The sequence below is a fragment of the Centroberyx gerrardi genome, chromosome 14, assembly GCF_048128805.1.
Source record: "Centroberyx gerrardi isolate f3 chromosome 14, fCenGer3.hap1.cur.20231027, whole genome shotgun sequence".
In the NCBI taxonomy this organism is placed as follows: domain Eukaryota; kingdom Metazoa; phylum Chordata; class Actinopteri; order Beryciformes; family Berycidae; genus Centroberyx; species Centroberyx gerrardi.
Genome location: NC_136010.1, coordinates 30,443,490 through 30,460,694, shown reverse-complemented (window position 1 = coordinate 30,460,694; position 17,205 = coordinate 30,443,490). Strand labels below are relative to the sequence as shown.

The 17,205-nt window shown below is 42.1% G+C and overlaps 1 protein-coding gene across 5 annotated transcripts in view; it reads left to right on the top strand.

The window, feature by feature from the left end:
* Positions 1–798: 798 nt before the first annotated feature.
* LOC139913096 (serine/threonine-protein kinase 38) overlaps positions 799–17,205 on the top strand; it is a 49,915-nt gene continuing 33,508 nt past the window's right edge. For 2 of the 5 annotated variants that reach the window (XM_071901038.2, XM_071901037.2), the window contains exons 1-4: positions 799–879; positions 6,414–6,550; positions 10,489–10,540; positions 16,532–16,654. In XM_071901038.2, the coding sequence (XP_071757139.1) occupies positions 6,420–6,550; positions 10,489–10,540; positions 16,532–16,654 (306 nt within the window). In that variant the 5' untranslated portion in view covers positions 799–879; positions 6,414–6,419. Of the gene's footprint in view, positions 880–1,378; positions 1,426–6,413; positions 6,551–10,488; positions 10,541–16,531; positions 16,655–17,205 lie in introns of those variants that run through there. The other 3 variants (XM_078288147.1, XM_078288148.1, XM_078288149.1) reach the window with 3 other exon arrangements.

Below are 17,205 nucleotides of genomic sequence, written 5' to 3'. Positions count from 1 at the left end.
CACCGGCACCTCTTTCGTGTGCATGAACGCACGTAGCTGAGAAGTAAGCTTTTGCTTGTGACTGTATCCTGGGCGCATCGTGTATGTTGCACTGACCAATAGCCCTTCAAACTTTAGGCAGATTGTCTCAGAGCCCAATTGGGATCCATAATAGCTCATCCTGAGCCTGCTACTCTTATTAGAACAGTGGGACCCCCAGTGGACAAATCAGGAATAGCACTACATTTTATTAAAAATTAGAGGGCGCTCAGGTGACGCTGCAGAAAAACGTAAGCCCACCACCGCAGACCTGTCATATCCCAGTAGCGGTGCCTCCGGCTTGTAACACTACCTTTGTAGTGTAGTCTATACACTTGTATAGACACCTGCCTTTTTCTATACACTTGTATAGACTACACAATGTCCTTGCGATTGCTTCTACATAGGGAGAACTAAAAGGAAATTAAAAGCAAGGGTGGCAGAACACAAACTTGCCATTCGTATCTGTAATCCGACATATGGCTATGCATTACAAAGAAGCCAGACATAGCAAATAAAGTTCAGTAAAGGTGGAATTGAACATAGCCTACCACGTTCTCAAAGAGGAGGAGATAGAGTAGATACTGAAAGGCAGGAATCCAGGATTTTAATATGAAGACAATAATGAATTTATCAAGTGGCACATTTTGATTTTATTAATCAAACAGGATTACAATGTAGAATCTAGTCTCCGGACCATACTCCGAAGCAGAAGGTGGCGGTAATGCACCTATAACGCTGGTTGTCAACCGCCCTTAAAATACAAGGAGGAGGAGAAGTAGTAGTAGTGGTAGTAGAAGAAGAAGAAGAAGAAGAAGAAGACAATCAGTAAAACAGAGGAAGACGCACTCGAGATCTAAAGTAAGTGAACAAAAAACAACTTTAAAAAAATAGGCACGGAGAGGAATGAAAGGCAGTATGTTGAATAATTTCATAGATTAATTAGTCTAATGAATGACTTGTACACTATTGTTTTTCAAGACAAATTAACGCTGTTTTGGCAGGTCAGTAGCTAACGTTTGCTAGCTAACTTTTCCCCTTAGCTGTTTGGTCAGGGAACTTCACCAGTGTCAAGCCAGTCAAAATGAAAAATATATCTCCGGTCACAGCTTTCAAAATTAAATGCTCATTGACAAACATTTGTTGAAACGTCTTTGGTGCCATAGCGACTCTCTTATTTTGAAGGCAACATTTGTATATTTCGGTCTTTCTCTAATTGACTTGATGCAGCTATGAACTTTGATAGCTAACGTTAGCAGGTTAACGCATTCGGTTATGCGGCTGTAACGTTCAACGTTCATGCAAAATCTTGTTAACTCCTTACGTTACGTTTTCAATTGAATTGCTTCGTTATTTTTTACTAGCTATCTAGTTAGCTGCTACACACATGTCTACGCTGCTAGCTAGGTAAGCCAGGAAGTTCTTTGGCAAGCTGTATGTGTTGGATGATAACTTGCTGGTGCAGTCTGTCGGAACAATCATTAAATTAACGTAAAGCGCTGCACCATGCAATGCACCCGTCTTTTGAATAGCTCGATACGTTTCGTTTATTCTAGTATGACAGAACGTCACGACAAACTGCTAAAAAATATGGCAGTGTTCAGTGTTGCCTTGCTTATCGGCAAACGTACACAAGGCGTAGAACACGACATTAGGTGTTTAGCGAATTGTTAGGATCCACTCTTCAATTCGGCATACACCAAGCAGCACTTATTTCAATAAAATTTTAACTTTTAATTGGTTCACTTGTTCCGCAAAAATACACCATGGTGGGCGGTTTTGAACCGTATGAATCAGTTCTATAGCCTAAGTTGAAATTTTGAAATGCTTGGTGGATCATATGAATTTCAGGAACACCCTAACGTTTTGTCATGTCTTAAGTCAGGTATATGGCAGGTGTATGGCTATTATAGTGAAATGCAGTAGTTAGTGGTAGACAAAATTTGCAAAAATATTAATGTTCAGTTACATGCATAAAACAATATCTTAATAAATTTGACTTTATGCCATTTATTTGATTGTTTTTTGTTGTTAAAGTGTATGATTATGATAGTAAGTGAATTTAAAGTACTTAGTATGGACTTTTCCTCTGTTCTGATTATTTTATATCAATTAACCAATATGAAACTTGAACAGTGAAGCAGAATTGAACCAAGCAGGAACCACAACATGCCAGTAAAATTATTATTTCCATCATTGGGCAGTATAAAATAGAGGTAGAGGTTTACATAAGCATTTCACAAAATTAAAGGTTAATGCTGAAACCATTAGTCGAAAATGAATCGGTTATAATTGGTTACAGCTTCACAGATGCTAAGATTAGCTGCTTTTCTCAGTTTCATATTCTTATAAAATATTGTCTTTTATTTGGCTGCTGGTCAGCCTAAGTAAGCAATTTGAAGAGTCACTTTGGGCTCTGGTAACTTGCAATGGGCATTTGTCATTACTTTTGACGTTTTGTAGACTAAATTATTAATTGATTAATCAAAAAAATAATCAATAGATTAACGATAATGAAAATAATCGTTAGTTGCAGCCCTATAAAGGTTAAATGTGTAGGCCTAATATTTCCGATTTACTTAAGCATAATATGACTAGTAAATATCAGCAGAGATTCCTGAATGTTAGTGAGTGAATCAAAGTGAACAGCCATGCTGCAGAGACCTCTGCATTCAAAAGCACAGGAGCGGGCAGAGGCTGTGTTTTTGTTGTTTGAAGGCCCTCCTACCATACCAAGGTCCGATCAAAATCTGGCAATTTGTTTTTGCCTTGCTTATTGACAAAAAACAGACATCGAAAAATATAATTTGAGACTTAATTACTAATAGGTAGGGTGTTGTGATAAATTCGGCATGTACGTATGTAATCCTCCAAACAAGTTGAATTTTAGCAGACCAGCTAGGGCTTGCACGATTCTGGATATAATGAGAATCTCGATTTCTTGCTTAGACCTGAGATCACAATTCTCGCTCACGATTCTTAGGGAGACCAATTTTTAATAGAAATTTTTATTGCACTCTTTTGCCAATACAGACAGAAACCAAACAAAAAATGTGATACTGTCTTATATGGGACTGTCACATCAACTTTGTCAGTCAGCCGTCAACGCTTCGTCAGATGGCCACTAGAGGGCGTTTTTGGCTGTGCGATGCAGTGTTTCTCATACATAGGCTCATGTGTGGCTCTGCCACAAAATAAAAAGTTGGTTGATGTATAGAAATTGATCTAAATCGATCTCCAATGCACCTGATGCCACATCACGTCATGTCTGTGATGTGGAGATGCACAGACCAGCAGCATTGTACTCAATGTGACAGAGCCTCCCGGTGTGAAAACAAAAGTGAAACTTAACATTACACAATTTGCCCCAAACTCGCATGTGTTAGTAACAGGATTTATCAACAGTAACCTGATAACACATCTTCTGCTGCCCTACTAACTTTAACAGTAGGTAACGTTATTACCTTGTGGTATTTAAGTAACGTTAGTGGAATTAGGTAATTTAACCAATAACCATGTGACAATGAACACATGCGCTCTGGGCCTGTCCAAGACGTGCTTGTTTTTTAACAGACTGGGGCTCATTCATAAAACTTACTGGCAGGTTTAGCATGAAGTTAGGGGCAGATACTGTCACAGTAGGGTGTTTTCTCATCCATAAATGTGAAATACTGGGACGTTATTAGCGTTACCGTTTTCCCTGTACTTCCACCCCTTTTGATCACTTACATATTGTGAAAGCAATTCATAAAAGCATTTCAGGCGAGGGGGGGCACCTCGCCTATAAAGGTCTTGGGGGAAACCCTGTATACTCTTGCAGAAGTAAAAGGAAAGCATCAGACAGCAACTGAGGTGAGATTAGAATAAGGGTCGGGGATAACAAACTATGTTTGTGATAGGGATGCACCGATCCGATACTTGGTATTGGTATCGGGCCGATATTGGCCTAAAATGCTGGATTGGACATCGGTGGCAGTGAACGTTATAATCCGATCCAATCCAGAGCAATCAGTTCGAGCCCCCGGAGTAATAAACGGGCGTAGTCGCCTGCCGTACACCATGCCTGAGTTTGCACGTGACGCGACATGAGTGAGTGAAGAAGTTGGAAAAAGAAAGCGAGCGTGCAGGCAATGTGCTGGTGTAAACATGTCAACAGTTGGGAATTATTTTAGCCCCAAAGGGATGCTAGATGGCTATGGTATTACTAGATGGCTATGCCATTACTAGCGTCCCAAAGATCTTTATCCAACTCACTTTACCAAGAACTTCATCTGGCGACGCCTTCCAAACGCCTACTCCTTGGCTCAAACTTACATCGAGTGTCCTTGGGCTTAGTATCATGTACACGCCACCATAAAGGTTTCAATTAAGTCTTCCGTTTTCACAAAACGAAGCTTTTTGGAGATGGGGGCTAAGCGTCAGTGACTGTCAACACTGTCAGTGAACAGGCTGGCAGCAGAGAGAGGTGAGATGCTTCTGTTTCTGAAGAAAAACCTGCCCCTTGTCCATAAGTGATGAAAACTAGACTAGACTTGGCACACACTGGATGTTATGCCCAGAAAAAGCCTATGTGTAGTAGGGCTGCACGATATATCGTTTCAGCATCGTCATCGCGATGTGCGCATGCGCAATAGTCACATCACAGGACGTGCGATGTCAAGTAAGGCAAATTAACTCAAACACGTCATGCTACAACTTTTTTGCTGCTTGATACAAAAGGAAAACTCGCACGGTTCTCATTTTCCATGACTAATCTACAAGAGAAGTCTGTCTGATATAATATAATTTACTCCGATTTAAGGGTTTGTTATAAGAGTATGGTATGTTACCTTTCCAGCTTTCGCGGCTCCGAACCGTGGTTGGGAAGCCTCTGGTGTTGTGCTAGCCTATTTTAGCTTAGCCTGGCTCGTAGCTGGTAACAAGCTTTTTACTAAGAGTCCGGACCAACTCTGCAGTGGAGAACTGGCACTTTATTTCGGTACAGCAGCGAAAATAATGCACGGCCTCTCGGTGACGCTCTAAGCTCTTTTCCCGCTAACTATGCTAACTTTACTCACTTAGCATCCTGCAACTCACTCTGGCTGCGGCTAAAAACAAAAACACACTCACTTCCTGCTACGTCACCCGCGCAGGTTACCACAAGGCCACCTTCTTAAAGGGGCAAGGCTTGATAGAGCTATTCAAGTCATTTGGTGAAAATTCCTGTATTTTTTCATATTGCAATATATATCGCAGAAAAAAAAATATTGCAATGTCAGTTTTTTCCAATATCGTGCAGCCCTAATGTGTAGCAATATTCTTTCTGTCAGATATTCACACTAAAGAAGAGAAAAAAATATATAAGCAAAGGCTGTATGGTTGTTTCAATATTGTTTTGTAGCAGCTGTCGAGCAGGTCTTGGCTCTGAGAAGGATCATAGAGGGAGTGCGGAACAGAAACCTCCCAGCAATCATGACCTTTATCGCTTTCAAGAAGGCCTTTGATACAATCCACCAAGGCAAACTCATCCGCATTCTGAGGGCATACGGCATTCCTGAGAAACTAGTGCAAGCTATCAGCAGGTCGTACGAGCACACTCGAGCCAAGGTCAACTTGCCTGACAACGAGACAGACACCTTCAACATCCTCGCCGGCGTGCTGCACTCTCGCTCCCTACCTCTTCATTATTGTACTCGACCACGCGTTGAGGAAGGCCATCACTGGACGTGAAGAGGAGCGCCGGATCACCCGAGCACCCAGGAGGAGTTGTCGTGTACCAGCTGTCACAGTTACGGACCTCGACTATGCTGATGACATCGTGCTCATCTCAAACACCGCTGAGCAAGCTCGCGAGCTCCTGCTGGCAGTCGAAACGGAATGCCTAAGAGTGGGACTTCAGCTGAACTCAAAGAAAACCAAGGTCTTGGCCTTCAACACTGACGACACAGTCGTGTGCACCAGCAGTGGAGAGACCCTCAAAGTGGAGGAGGACTTCAGGTACCTTGGTGCCTGGATGCCTAGGTACCTTGGTGCCTAGCTTTGCGCACCCAGCAGCTTCTTTTGAATTTCATTCCTCTTTTTACAGGGCCACAGTCATTTGATACTCATTTAATACTCCCATTTTTCAGGGCTCAGCGGAATGCTCTTAAAATTGAATTACCCTGACCTTGTATAAACAGCAAGGCACAATTTAAGAGAGCATGGCAGTGTATGATGTTGTTTTCCTGGCAGTCTGCTACTTCCCCCTGCCCCCCCTTTTCCCCATCTCTTATCCCCTCAAGGGGACAGTGTTCCTTTTGCTCAGCCGTACGGAAAGCACTAGTCTGAGTGGACGTTGAGTTATAGTAGTGAGGACTAGGGGGTTGTATTGTACTGTGAGCAGCTCTTCAGCCACTTTCTCCTCTGTTCCCCTCCAGGTAGGCATGGCGATGACAGGCCAGAGCTCGTGCTCCTCTATGAGTAACCACACCAAAGAGCGAGTCACCATGGCCAAAGTGACCCTGGAAAACTTCTACAGTAACCTAATTGCCCAGCACGAGGAAAGAGAGATGAGGTAACATCCCCAGATTGCATATGCATTCATGAAATGCTGTCTGACTGTATACTAACTTTAAAAAGTAATAATTTTGCCAGACTAATTTTGATGACCATGATGTTTAATTCCAGGCTGAAATCTTGGTCAGGGCTTGCTCATAGCACATGAATGACCATCATTTAAAGTCAAAATGAAGTGAAAATTGCCTTATTAGCTAATTCTCCTTATCATAACACACATAACATTTTTTGGCTGTAAAAAAGACTGTCATGTTGGGTGAGATGTGTAATGGTTTGTGAGCACTCCAAGATTGGAGAAACTAGACATAGAGAAAACCGAATATTTAACAGAGCATGCCAGTATTATACTTTTCACCCTCATTTAATCATTTTTATCTATCTCTTTACATTAATCCATCCTGTTAACCATTTTAACCCATTTACAAGTAACTACTTTAGATTCTGGTTGGGTTTACCTGGCAGCTGCTGTGGAAAGTGGGCTTTGGTAATGCTTTTGTTGGTGGTTTCACTGAAGCTGCATATTCCGATATTTTGTGCACATATTCAATATCTTTAAATTTGAAAATTACTATGCAAAAAAAACAAGAAAACTATTACCAAAGATTAGGCTAAATCCGTTTTTTAATTAAATGTCTGAATAAACAAAATGAACATAGAGAATATTGCAAATGCAAAATGACAGTGTTCTGAGAGATACTGTTGGGCTGTGCCTATTTCATGCTTAATCGGCATTGACGTCGTTTTTGCAAAATTAACCTACCCGGTGATAATACGCTATGATAAAGTGCAACCCTTGATTCACAGTCGGAGAAAGCAAACTGTATGTTGTGCGTGAGAGGGAGCACACAAGTCGTGGTCTAGGGGACGCATGAATGCATTTAACTTTAGTATTGTTTTGTTAGGTAGTCAGTTGGCTCATATAATTAGAACTCCAGCTGTCTAAACGGTACTTACCCTGCCTTGAGTCAGTATAACTTTATTGGTCAAATACAGCGACAAGCTGCAAAGAGGCTTAAGCCTTTACTGACAGGTAATAATATGGAAAAAAATTTTTGTTTCTGACATTAAGACATTTTGACCATTAATGATAGCGCCCCTATCAGGCTAATTGGGGTAATACTCGTAGTACAGCATTTGCACAAAACTTTATATTATTGGGAAAAATTCCATGTCTGTATCACCAACCATCTCACAGGAATTTGTGAAAATGTATTCCAGGCCCTCACACTCTTCTGCCATTTTAGAATAATTTCACACACATGGTTCAACGGCTTTATGAAACATATTTAGCAAGTTTTGTGATGATTGAACAAACAGATTTCGACTTAAAGTGAAATTTGTTAGACCACGCCCATTTTTGGCATTTGTGGCACCCCATTCAGGCTGAAGCCATGACACGTTTGAAATGCCTTTCCAGACAAGGCTGAGAGGTTTGAGAGTGATTTTGCAAATGGACTTTGATCTACCAGCTATTATGATTACTAGATCATAGGCCACGCCACCTTTCACCAACAATGACCAAACTTCAGATTTTGACCAGTACATGGTCCTAGACCATGTGTACCAAATTTCACACAATTTCATCATCTGGGTTAGGAGTAGGGCTGGGTATCGGTACTCGATACCTTTTAAGGTGTCGACCGAAATAACCCAGTACCAAGTAGTATCGAAACTTCTCGGGGTCAAACAATACCTTCATTCGATACTTTTTGTACACAGATCTAGAAAAAAATGACTATTTGTGTGGTTTTGCTCGCAGCCAATCACCACAAGCGTTCTTCGATTTAATGTGACATGTGATTGGCCCACTACCGCAGCAGCTACAACCCATACAGTCTGTGGTGAAGTCGAGCGCGGTGTATGTGACGGAGTTGGCAGTTCAGCATGCCGAGATGCCACCAAAACGTAAAAAAAAAGGTATCGAATGAAGTACTCTATTGGTATCGGTATCACTTTAAGGGTATTGTATTGGTACTGGTATCGTAATTTTTTAAACGATACCCAGCCCTAGTTAGGAGATACAGTTTTCTGGCCTTTATGGCGCCCCCTATTGGTCGATCTTACAATGGCTTTGCACACATAATTATTACACATGTTATTACATGTTCACCATGTTTCATGATAATTGGACTATCAGTCATGAATAGGGATGTGCATTTTCAAAAAAAATCTTGATCGATTTGCACAGTTAGTTAACGATCAAATATCGATGTTTGTTACCACCCGCCCCAAAAAAAACAAAAACACACGCGCGCCACTACACGCACTTCGAATCGAAGCATTATGTAGACATACTCCAAAGGAAATTTTAAAAGAACTATTGTTGATCAAATCGTCTGGGGTTAACTGTTTTAGGCCTGTTGTCTAAACATTTTAATTTATACAAATCAGCATGTCCAAATGCTCCAGAGTAACGCACCACATACCCACCGTCAGCCCAGCGGCAGAGAAGACGAGCTCTGGCGGGACAGAGATCCCGGGGTGCAGAGGCACCGCTGCGTTAGTGCTGTCAGCCTGGGAATCCTACCTGGTTGGCTTCCCACCAGTCCAATGGATTCGTATCAGGTGGTGGAGGCATTTCTTGCAAGTAGCTCTCCACTTTGGTTTAATGGCCATTTGCGCAGTTGGGCTAACTGGCTGCGATTACGCAATTTAAACAGTCGTTAACAGTTAAGGTTAATCAACGTGATACATAACAAACAATAAATCGATCATCGATTTATGTTGGACATCCCTAGTCATGAAGTTATAACAATTTAGCTTACAGGCCCCCTCACAACTTTACCCTCATCCCCCCCCATTATTGTAAGGACTTGCGAGTTAAACTTCTAATGTATGTGAAACTTCAGTTCAATTCTGGTCACTTTGTCAATTTCTAAAGTTTATCCTACTATAGAATGAGGAAACCTCTGTCTGTCCGTCCGTCCGTCCGTCTGTCCGCATCCATTTTGCTCCTCAGCGGATTGGCCAATCAATCTCAAACTGCACATGGGCATTGAGCATTGGCTTAACCAGGGACTGACGGAGCTGATTTTTCCATTTTCCCAAATTTACGCTGTTTATGCGCCTTTTTGGCAAGTCTGCGCAGAGTTGTGGCGTGCGCATCCCCGGTTATCTGCGCGGAGTTGTGGCACGCGCATCCCCGGAAGTCTGCACGTAGTTGTGGCGTGCGCATCCCCGGGTAGGGACTAGTAACTGATAATTTACCTCTTGTTTGCAGCCATCTGGATGGTCAGCTGCTCCAAAGTTGCGTGACAACAAACTGAGCTTCTTGGGACTGACGGGCAGTGCTTCAGGGAGACAGTGTTCTGAATAGCCACTATAGGGCAGAATTATACAAAATGGGCAGGCCAGGAGGCGATTAGGGAGCTCAAATAAGGGAGCTAGAGAATAACCTCTTTCATGTTGGAGAGTAAAGAAATGGACATGCCAATATCCGATATTCAAAAAAGGAGGATTTCTGCCCGAACCCTAAAAAGCAGGCTGTTCAACCCTTGGGAAAAGCAACATGAACAAACCAAGAAAGAAGAACATTTTATGGAAAGTCATGGAATCGTACATCAAACCCTAACCCTGCTAGTAACTTGGCAATAATCTATTAGAATTATCAAACTAAAGGGATTGCAAGCACCTTACTTGCGCTACGTCAAAATATTTATTAATGCTTCAGAAATGCATAAATGAACAACAGCACATAATGAGCATCTGTTTCCTTACACACATAAAACCTTTAAACCGCACCACAGTTCGATTGGAAGAGGACCGATACCTGCATTTTCAGGTATCGGTCCTTCAAATGGCATTGCTCTCACTTGGCCAAACAACAGAACTAAGTGACTAAATGCTCCAGAGTTTGAATAAACTGCTCCAAACATGCTTGCTGTGAACACACCCAACAGCTCTATTATTGATTGTTGCACTCTACACTTGTTTCAGGCAGCAGAAGTTGGAGAAAGTGATGGATCAAGAGGGCTTGGCTGATGAAGAGGTGAGTTTCAAGTTTGTTTATTTATATAGCCCTTTGTCTCAAAGGACTGTACAGACAATGAGCCAAACTAGGTCAAACTGATCAACAATCAACCATGAATGATGTAGGACAAACATCAGCAAGAGCAAAAACACAAAAAACAGATAGCAAGACATAACAACCTACCTATTATACATAGCCTAACCCAGTGGTTCTCAAAGTGGGGTCTGCAAAATAACTGATAAAACTGATACATAATTGATAAAATTGTGCTGCGTCATTAAAAGTGCATATCTGCATGTGGGGACCACTTGCGCCATGCTGTGCAATAAAACAAGTGTACCTTTGAGCCAATTACTCCCACCTGTTCGTTTCAAGCCAATAGAGATTCTGATATGTTGTCACACATTGACATCAATTTTACTGCTGTCAATCACATGTTTATGCTGTTTAGCTAGGAATGCAGCTCGCTTCACTAGCCATGGAAAGGTGTTTGAGTCCACAGTAGGGCTGAATCGATTAGTCGACCTAATAGACTACGTCGATTACGGAAATACATTGACGTGGATTTTTATCATCGACGCTTCGCACATCTGTACATTTTCAGGCTGTATCAGGGCTTCACACAGTCAATGATGCAATGCGCAAAGGCAGCACTAGGTGGCAGTATTGCTTAAAATGTCCAGCTGATCGACATGCAGTAGACAGGCAAAGACGACGTTTCCCTAATGGAAGATGGCTGAAAATACCATGGAAAATACCACCGGACCTGCGTGACGTTCTTTTTTTTTTTCAGCTCTAAAGCCAACGATACAGCAGAGTAAAACCTCTGTAGAGTAGAATGGAGAACAGCACCACACCAACATTTAAAACCAAAGTATCCCGGAGCCACTTCTAAAACTGATAGTAGTTGGTGAGTAACGTTGTTTATGCTACCTGGCTGTCAGTGATGAGTAACGTGACTACAGACCTGATAATGTGCTGAAGCTCTGGCTGGTTATGGTTAGGTAACTACTGACCTGAGAGGATAAATATAACTGACAGCTCTCATCTCCAAACAAAACTTTTTCATAAAACTTAAAATCCATAAATCCACAGTCTTCTCTTATGTGAAGAGTATTTTATATTTTGAATTAAACAAAGGCGCTCAAATAACAGTTACACAATGTTAAAGAGTAACTAAACCCCACCTAAATCTGTGGTGAAGCCTGACACCTAATGGTGAAAAGTAGGGTACTGAACTGGCCTTCTGCTATTGGCTGGTCTCTGTGCCCTGTGATGTCACCATCTATAGAGTACAACAGATGGTGACATCACCTGGCACAAAGACCAGCCAATAGCAGGTGGCCAGTTCAGTACCCTATGTTTCATCATTAGGTGTCAGGCTTCACCACGGATTTGGGTTTGAGGTTTAGTTACTCTTTAAAGAACAAGCCCACAGTTTAAGTAGTGAATTCATCTGGTCTCTCAGCTCTACTTGTACACAGAGAATCCATGGCATTTTTACAGGCATGAAATTACTGAATAAAATTCATCAATACATTTCTGTATTATCAACACCTAAAACAATATTATTCTATCATAACATACAAAGGTGTATAGATGATTTTCTCCTTGAAGTCTTGACAGAAAGCATCCTCCACCTGCTCTTCAACGACTTGAGAGCTCAATAAAGCTTTCTGAGCCGCTTGATCCAGTTGAAATTTGTTACGACTAATGTAACTAAGAAAATAACCGTTAGATTAATCGATTAATCGAAAAAATAGTCGACAGATTAATCGATTACCAAATAATCGTTAGTTGCAGCCCTAGTCCAAAGCCTTCCTCGTCAAGCGACACTAAGGCCAAATTGGCTAAAATACAAATGATGATAGCTATATCGAGTTTGGCTTTATTGAGAGAGCAGATTCGTCATTCTCCACTCTGACTGCAATGAAGACTAAACACAGGGTACGTTTGCATGTGGAGAATGACCTTAGAGTCTGCCTGTCATCCATCACTCCAAGAATTGAGAAACTGTGTTGTGAGAGACAGGCCCACACATCTCATTAATTTACAAGGTAAACTACTGTGATTGTAAATAGCAACCCTAACTAATTTTTTCGGTGTCAAACTTCTCCCTTCTAAGGGGTCCCCAGCCTTTGAAAGCCCCTGGCCTAACCTACCAGGCACCACCAGCCTTAGACCCTCAATGCATACAAGGAGAAAACCCCATGAAATAAACCTTGTTTGGTAAAAACTGGAAGAAACCTTGGGCGGGCTGTGTAACAGAGAGATCTCCACCGGGACAGCTGAGCATGCAATGGGTGCTGGGGAAAACGGTGACAAGAACATGGGCAATGACAATAAAAAGAGTAAAACAGAAAAACAGAGACACAGTTGAGGCAGAAAGAGGCAACATGCGGCGGAGAAATGGGGCCACTAATATTCACATAAGCAAGGGCAGAACTTAGGATTCATACCAGGTAGAAATGGCATCAGAGACGACGACTGATGACAGTAAGGCCTAGAGCAGTACCCGTCCACTGCCAGGTAGAAACACTGTACCAAGTCCTGAGAAGAGTGTGAATCACTAACATTTTACACTCGGATACATCTGCAGTTTCTCCTAGCATTTTTTAAAGTAGTGGGGGTAAATTCAGTTCTAGGAACTGGGTTCATTCCCTGTCCCTAACACAGTATTGGTTGGATTCATAGATCACGCCATAACTGTATCATAATTGTTCAATATTTATTTCCTTGAGCAATTATGATGATTTTTCATACATATTTTGCGCGAAAGTGCCATAGTTGAGCCAAGCCCACATATACAGCCACCGAATACTTAAAAGCAGTAAGTAACCTATAACTTAATGCTCATAGGGATACATTGTTGTTTTGTGGGTCAGAAGAGCCACTAAAAATGGCAATTTCTAGCAGGCATCACATAACCTGTCATCCTACATGGATAAAAATACTCTACCTAAATGATTCTATACCATAGACTGTAAAAAAGATGGACGTTGTGAGCATAACGTCACTCATTGGCTTCTGAAGGGCTGTTTTGAAGCCTGGAGATTGTGTTTACTGTCGCCGCCATGTTCAGGGCTGTACAGTGCGACATATATGTTGCACGTGCTACGAAAAAATCGGTCTGTGCGATGAATGAATTTACCGCAGTAGCACCCGTGCGATACAGTTTTGCGTGTGTGTGGAGCCGCTTGTTTGTGTGAAGTGAGGGTTTGTGTGCTTGTTTGTGTGTGAGGTGAATCGATGGCGCATCGCTATTCTTCTTGGTAGTTGTAGTCTATCGTGCGATTAAAAATCATGTCCCCGGCTGCAGAGAGTCCATACATCCAACACCAATTCCCACAATTCCTAGGGAACAATCCCATAATTCCTATGCGGTTGCCTCTACGCCGTTTCCTCCGAGGGCAGTGCAGCACCCGGACAGTCTACAGCGAGCACACGCTAGAGTTATATTGTAGTTCATCTTCAAAAAAGGCAAGCGGTTGCAAACATGTTTTGATTTAATGACTAAATAATTACCTTTGCGAGACGAACGTGAAGTATATTGTGAACTTTCTACGCCGTCACTCAGAGACTAATGTTAGCAGAGCAGAGCAGCGATCAGCAGTAACAAACGAGACCGGCTGACCAACACACACTGCAGCATTAAACAACTTAAACCAACTCTGAGGGGAAGAAAATAACTCGATGCTCAGTCTGTTTCACCTCAAAAACCTTGCGCCCGCTCAGCGTCTTGGACAACGATGGCTTTCCCCGGAGCTAACGGTGCAGCAGAGAGGCTGCTCTCCACTGCTGGAGACATAACGTTAATAACAACACAGCGGAGCACTCCGCCTCCCCCTCATTTTGTTATTCTCATACAGGCAGGATACTGTAAGATGCTTTCAAATTAATGTATTCATTAATTAATGCAGTTAACTTTTTAAAATAAAAAGGCTGCGGACCATTTATCTTAATTGCCAGTTATGTTTCATATTGTATTTCAGTGGACTAAGGACACCAGTGAATGGTTTGGCACACAGTATACTGGAGCAAGAGACTGAAAATAGTGCCCCCTTTTCTATTCATTCAATCAAGAATCGTTTTGAATTGAGAATCGATTCTGAATCGATTTGGACACCCAAGAATCGGAATCAAATTGAATCGTGAGATTCCCAAAGATTCACACCCCTAATTTGAAGCGTAATATGTTGATGTTTTGTATATAGTTGTTATGTCCTTGCAATTTACCATTATGGGCAAATAAAGAAAATGTTTGTCTGAAAACATTTCTTGTTAAGGTTTGGATTTTGTGTGCCCTGTATGCAACATTAATGTCCTTTGCCAGTCACATACCTGTTTAAGTGATGAACTGCACTACTTGTGGTTGTTTTTAGAGATGGTAACAGATGTTTTATACGCGTGCTACAATTTTGTGGCCTGTGCTACAAAACTATCAACCTCTGTAGCACCAGTGCTATGTGCAAAAAAAGTTAACGTACAGCCCTGATGTTGACATTTTTTGGAGCCAGAACAGCCAAAGCGAGGCAATAGCCTGCATAGCCGCAGCACCGCCTACTATTGCCCCATAATTGGCAACCTGTCAATAACTGGACAGGCAACCTATCAATCACTAGGCAAACAACCCCATTTTATATCCATTATATCCGGTTAATGATGCAATTATTGAAAATCAGACTGTAATTAGCTACTGAGGCCATAACCTCTGGGCTGTGGTCCCATTAACTTGCATGGAGTTGGGCCAGGTTTGGAGTCTTTTTGGAGCCAGCCCCTAGTGGACATTAGAGGAACTGCCGCTGCCACCACTTCTGTATTGATTTCAAAATTTACCCATGGTTTTGACTGCTTATTCTATACCCAAAGTTTAATGAGTGCAGACCCACAACATCCAACAAGCATGTAATTCATGATAAGCTACGGCCAGATTGGTGCATGTTACCTTATTGGCAACGTTGTGACAAATGGTGGCCTAAAGTAGGCCTATACTTATCGGGATTGTGCAGTCACTAATAAGGATGTTCATGAGTAGGCCTAATCACTGATCTGTTATTTGGGTTGATTCTTGACTGTATGCAACCTCAATCATTGTTATCAAACTAATATTTTTTTTTTGTGGGGTGTAACCTTTTTCTTATTACTTGTGCAGTACCCGTTGAAAACGTGCCTGTCCGGAACAGGCCGATTGCTGCTTGCAGCTTTCTCGAGAACTGCGCGTGCCCGTTCAATACGTGCATGTCCAGACGTGGCGATTGCTGCTTGCAGCTTTCTCGAGAACCGCTCATCCAAACAACTTCACTGCCTCCGCCTCTGTTTTTTTCTCCTGTATGTGCTCGTTCTTCTCTCTTGGGCAGTTTAACTGAGCGGGGCGCGTGCCTTTGTCCCGCTCAGCCAGTCAGAGCCCTGAAACCCCCGCCCCGCTGCACTTGGACACAGAGCTGAGCGGCTCACTGTTTGCTTGTTTAGTCAAAGTTTATTAATATTGAACGTGTCGCGTGTCCAAATTGCACCAAATCCGACACTGCACTGCACTGGGTCCCCAGCAATACACCCGCCAAGTGTGAAGTCGATCGGACGAACGGTTCTCGAGATATGCGAAGGACACCCACACACACCCACACACACACACACACACACACACACACACACACACACACACACACACACTCACAGACAGAGATTCCTTGAATTAGTAGATAGATTTTGGTGGAGAAATGCAATTTTTTATATTGACCATGTCAAATAGCATAATGTAAACGTTCTGCACATGCTTGGTTGAAGAGTAAAAGTCTGAATCATTTGTCAACCCCAGCACCAGTGTGGCTGCTAGTGAAACGTAAAGGTATTCTGTTACTGTATCCTGTGGCTCTATATGCGCAGTGTTTTGTTTTGTTTTTCTTTTTGGTGACAGACCGACCAGACCAACAGAGTGATTTATAGTAGCTGCTGGTTGCAGCAATATGTCTCTGACCAGATTCTGTTAAAATTGCTGTCTCTGCTTTATAGAAACGTGTCCGACGTTCTCAACATGCGAGGAAAGAGACAGAGTTTCTTCGTCTGAAACGTACTCGACTGGGCCTGGAGGACTTTGAATCCCTCAAGGTGATTGGCCGAGGAGCTTTTGGAGAGGTAAACAGTTTTACACAAATACTTTGAGAGTGGTACCACGTGCCATTGTGAAATGCAGGTTTGCATTTCAGCCAAACACTACAGCAGCTCATCTCACACAACTTCAAAAACCTGCAGACTCTTGGGTCACAATGGCACACAGTGGAGAACCATTGGTCTATGAAGTCACTGGCTTAGTTTTCAGAAATTTATATATATATTTAATATTTTCTAAAATAGGTCAATATGCCTGCAAACCTCTATGAATTTTGTGTACAATGTATGAATTGTGCAGTCCCACCAGGATTTCTGCATGCAGATTTCTGTTTTTTTGTGACTATTGCGGCCAAAAATGCTTGATTTTGCTGCGGCTTTTCTCAAAAATTGCAATACAATTTGCAAGGTTTTATGTGCTCTTTTCGCAGTAAAATTGCGGGAATTGGGAAAAATTGCAAGCAAAGTAAAAAAAAAGTTTTCTCTCTCTCTCACTCACACACACGCACACACACAGCCTCCCCCTATTCTCTCCCACTCTCCGTTTAAGCTATTAACTCTTCCAAGAGCTTGAATTT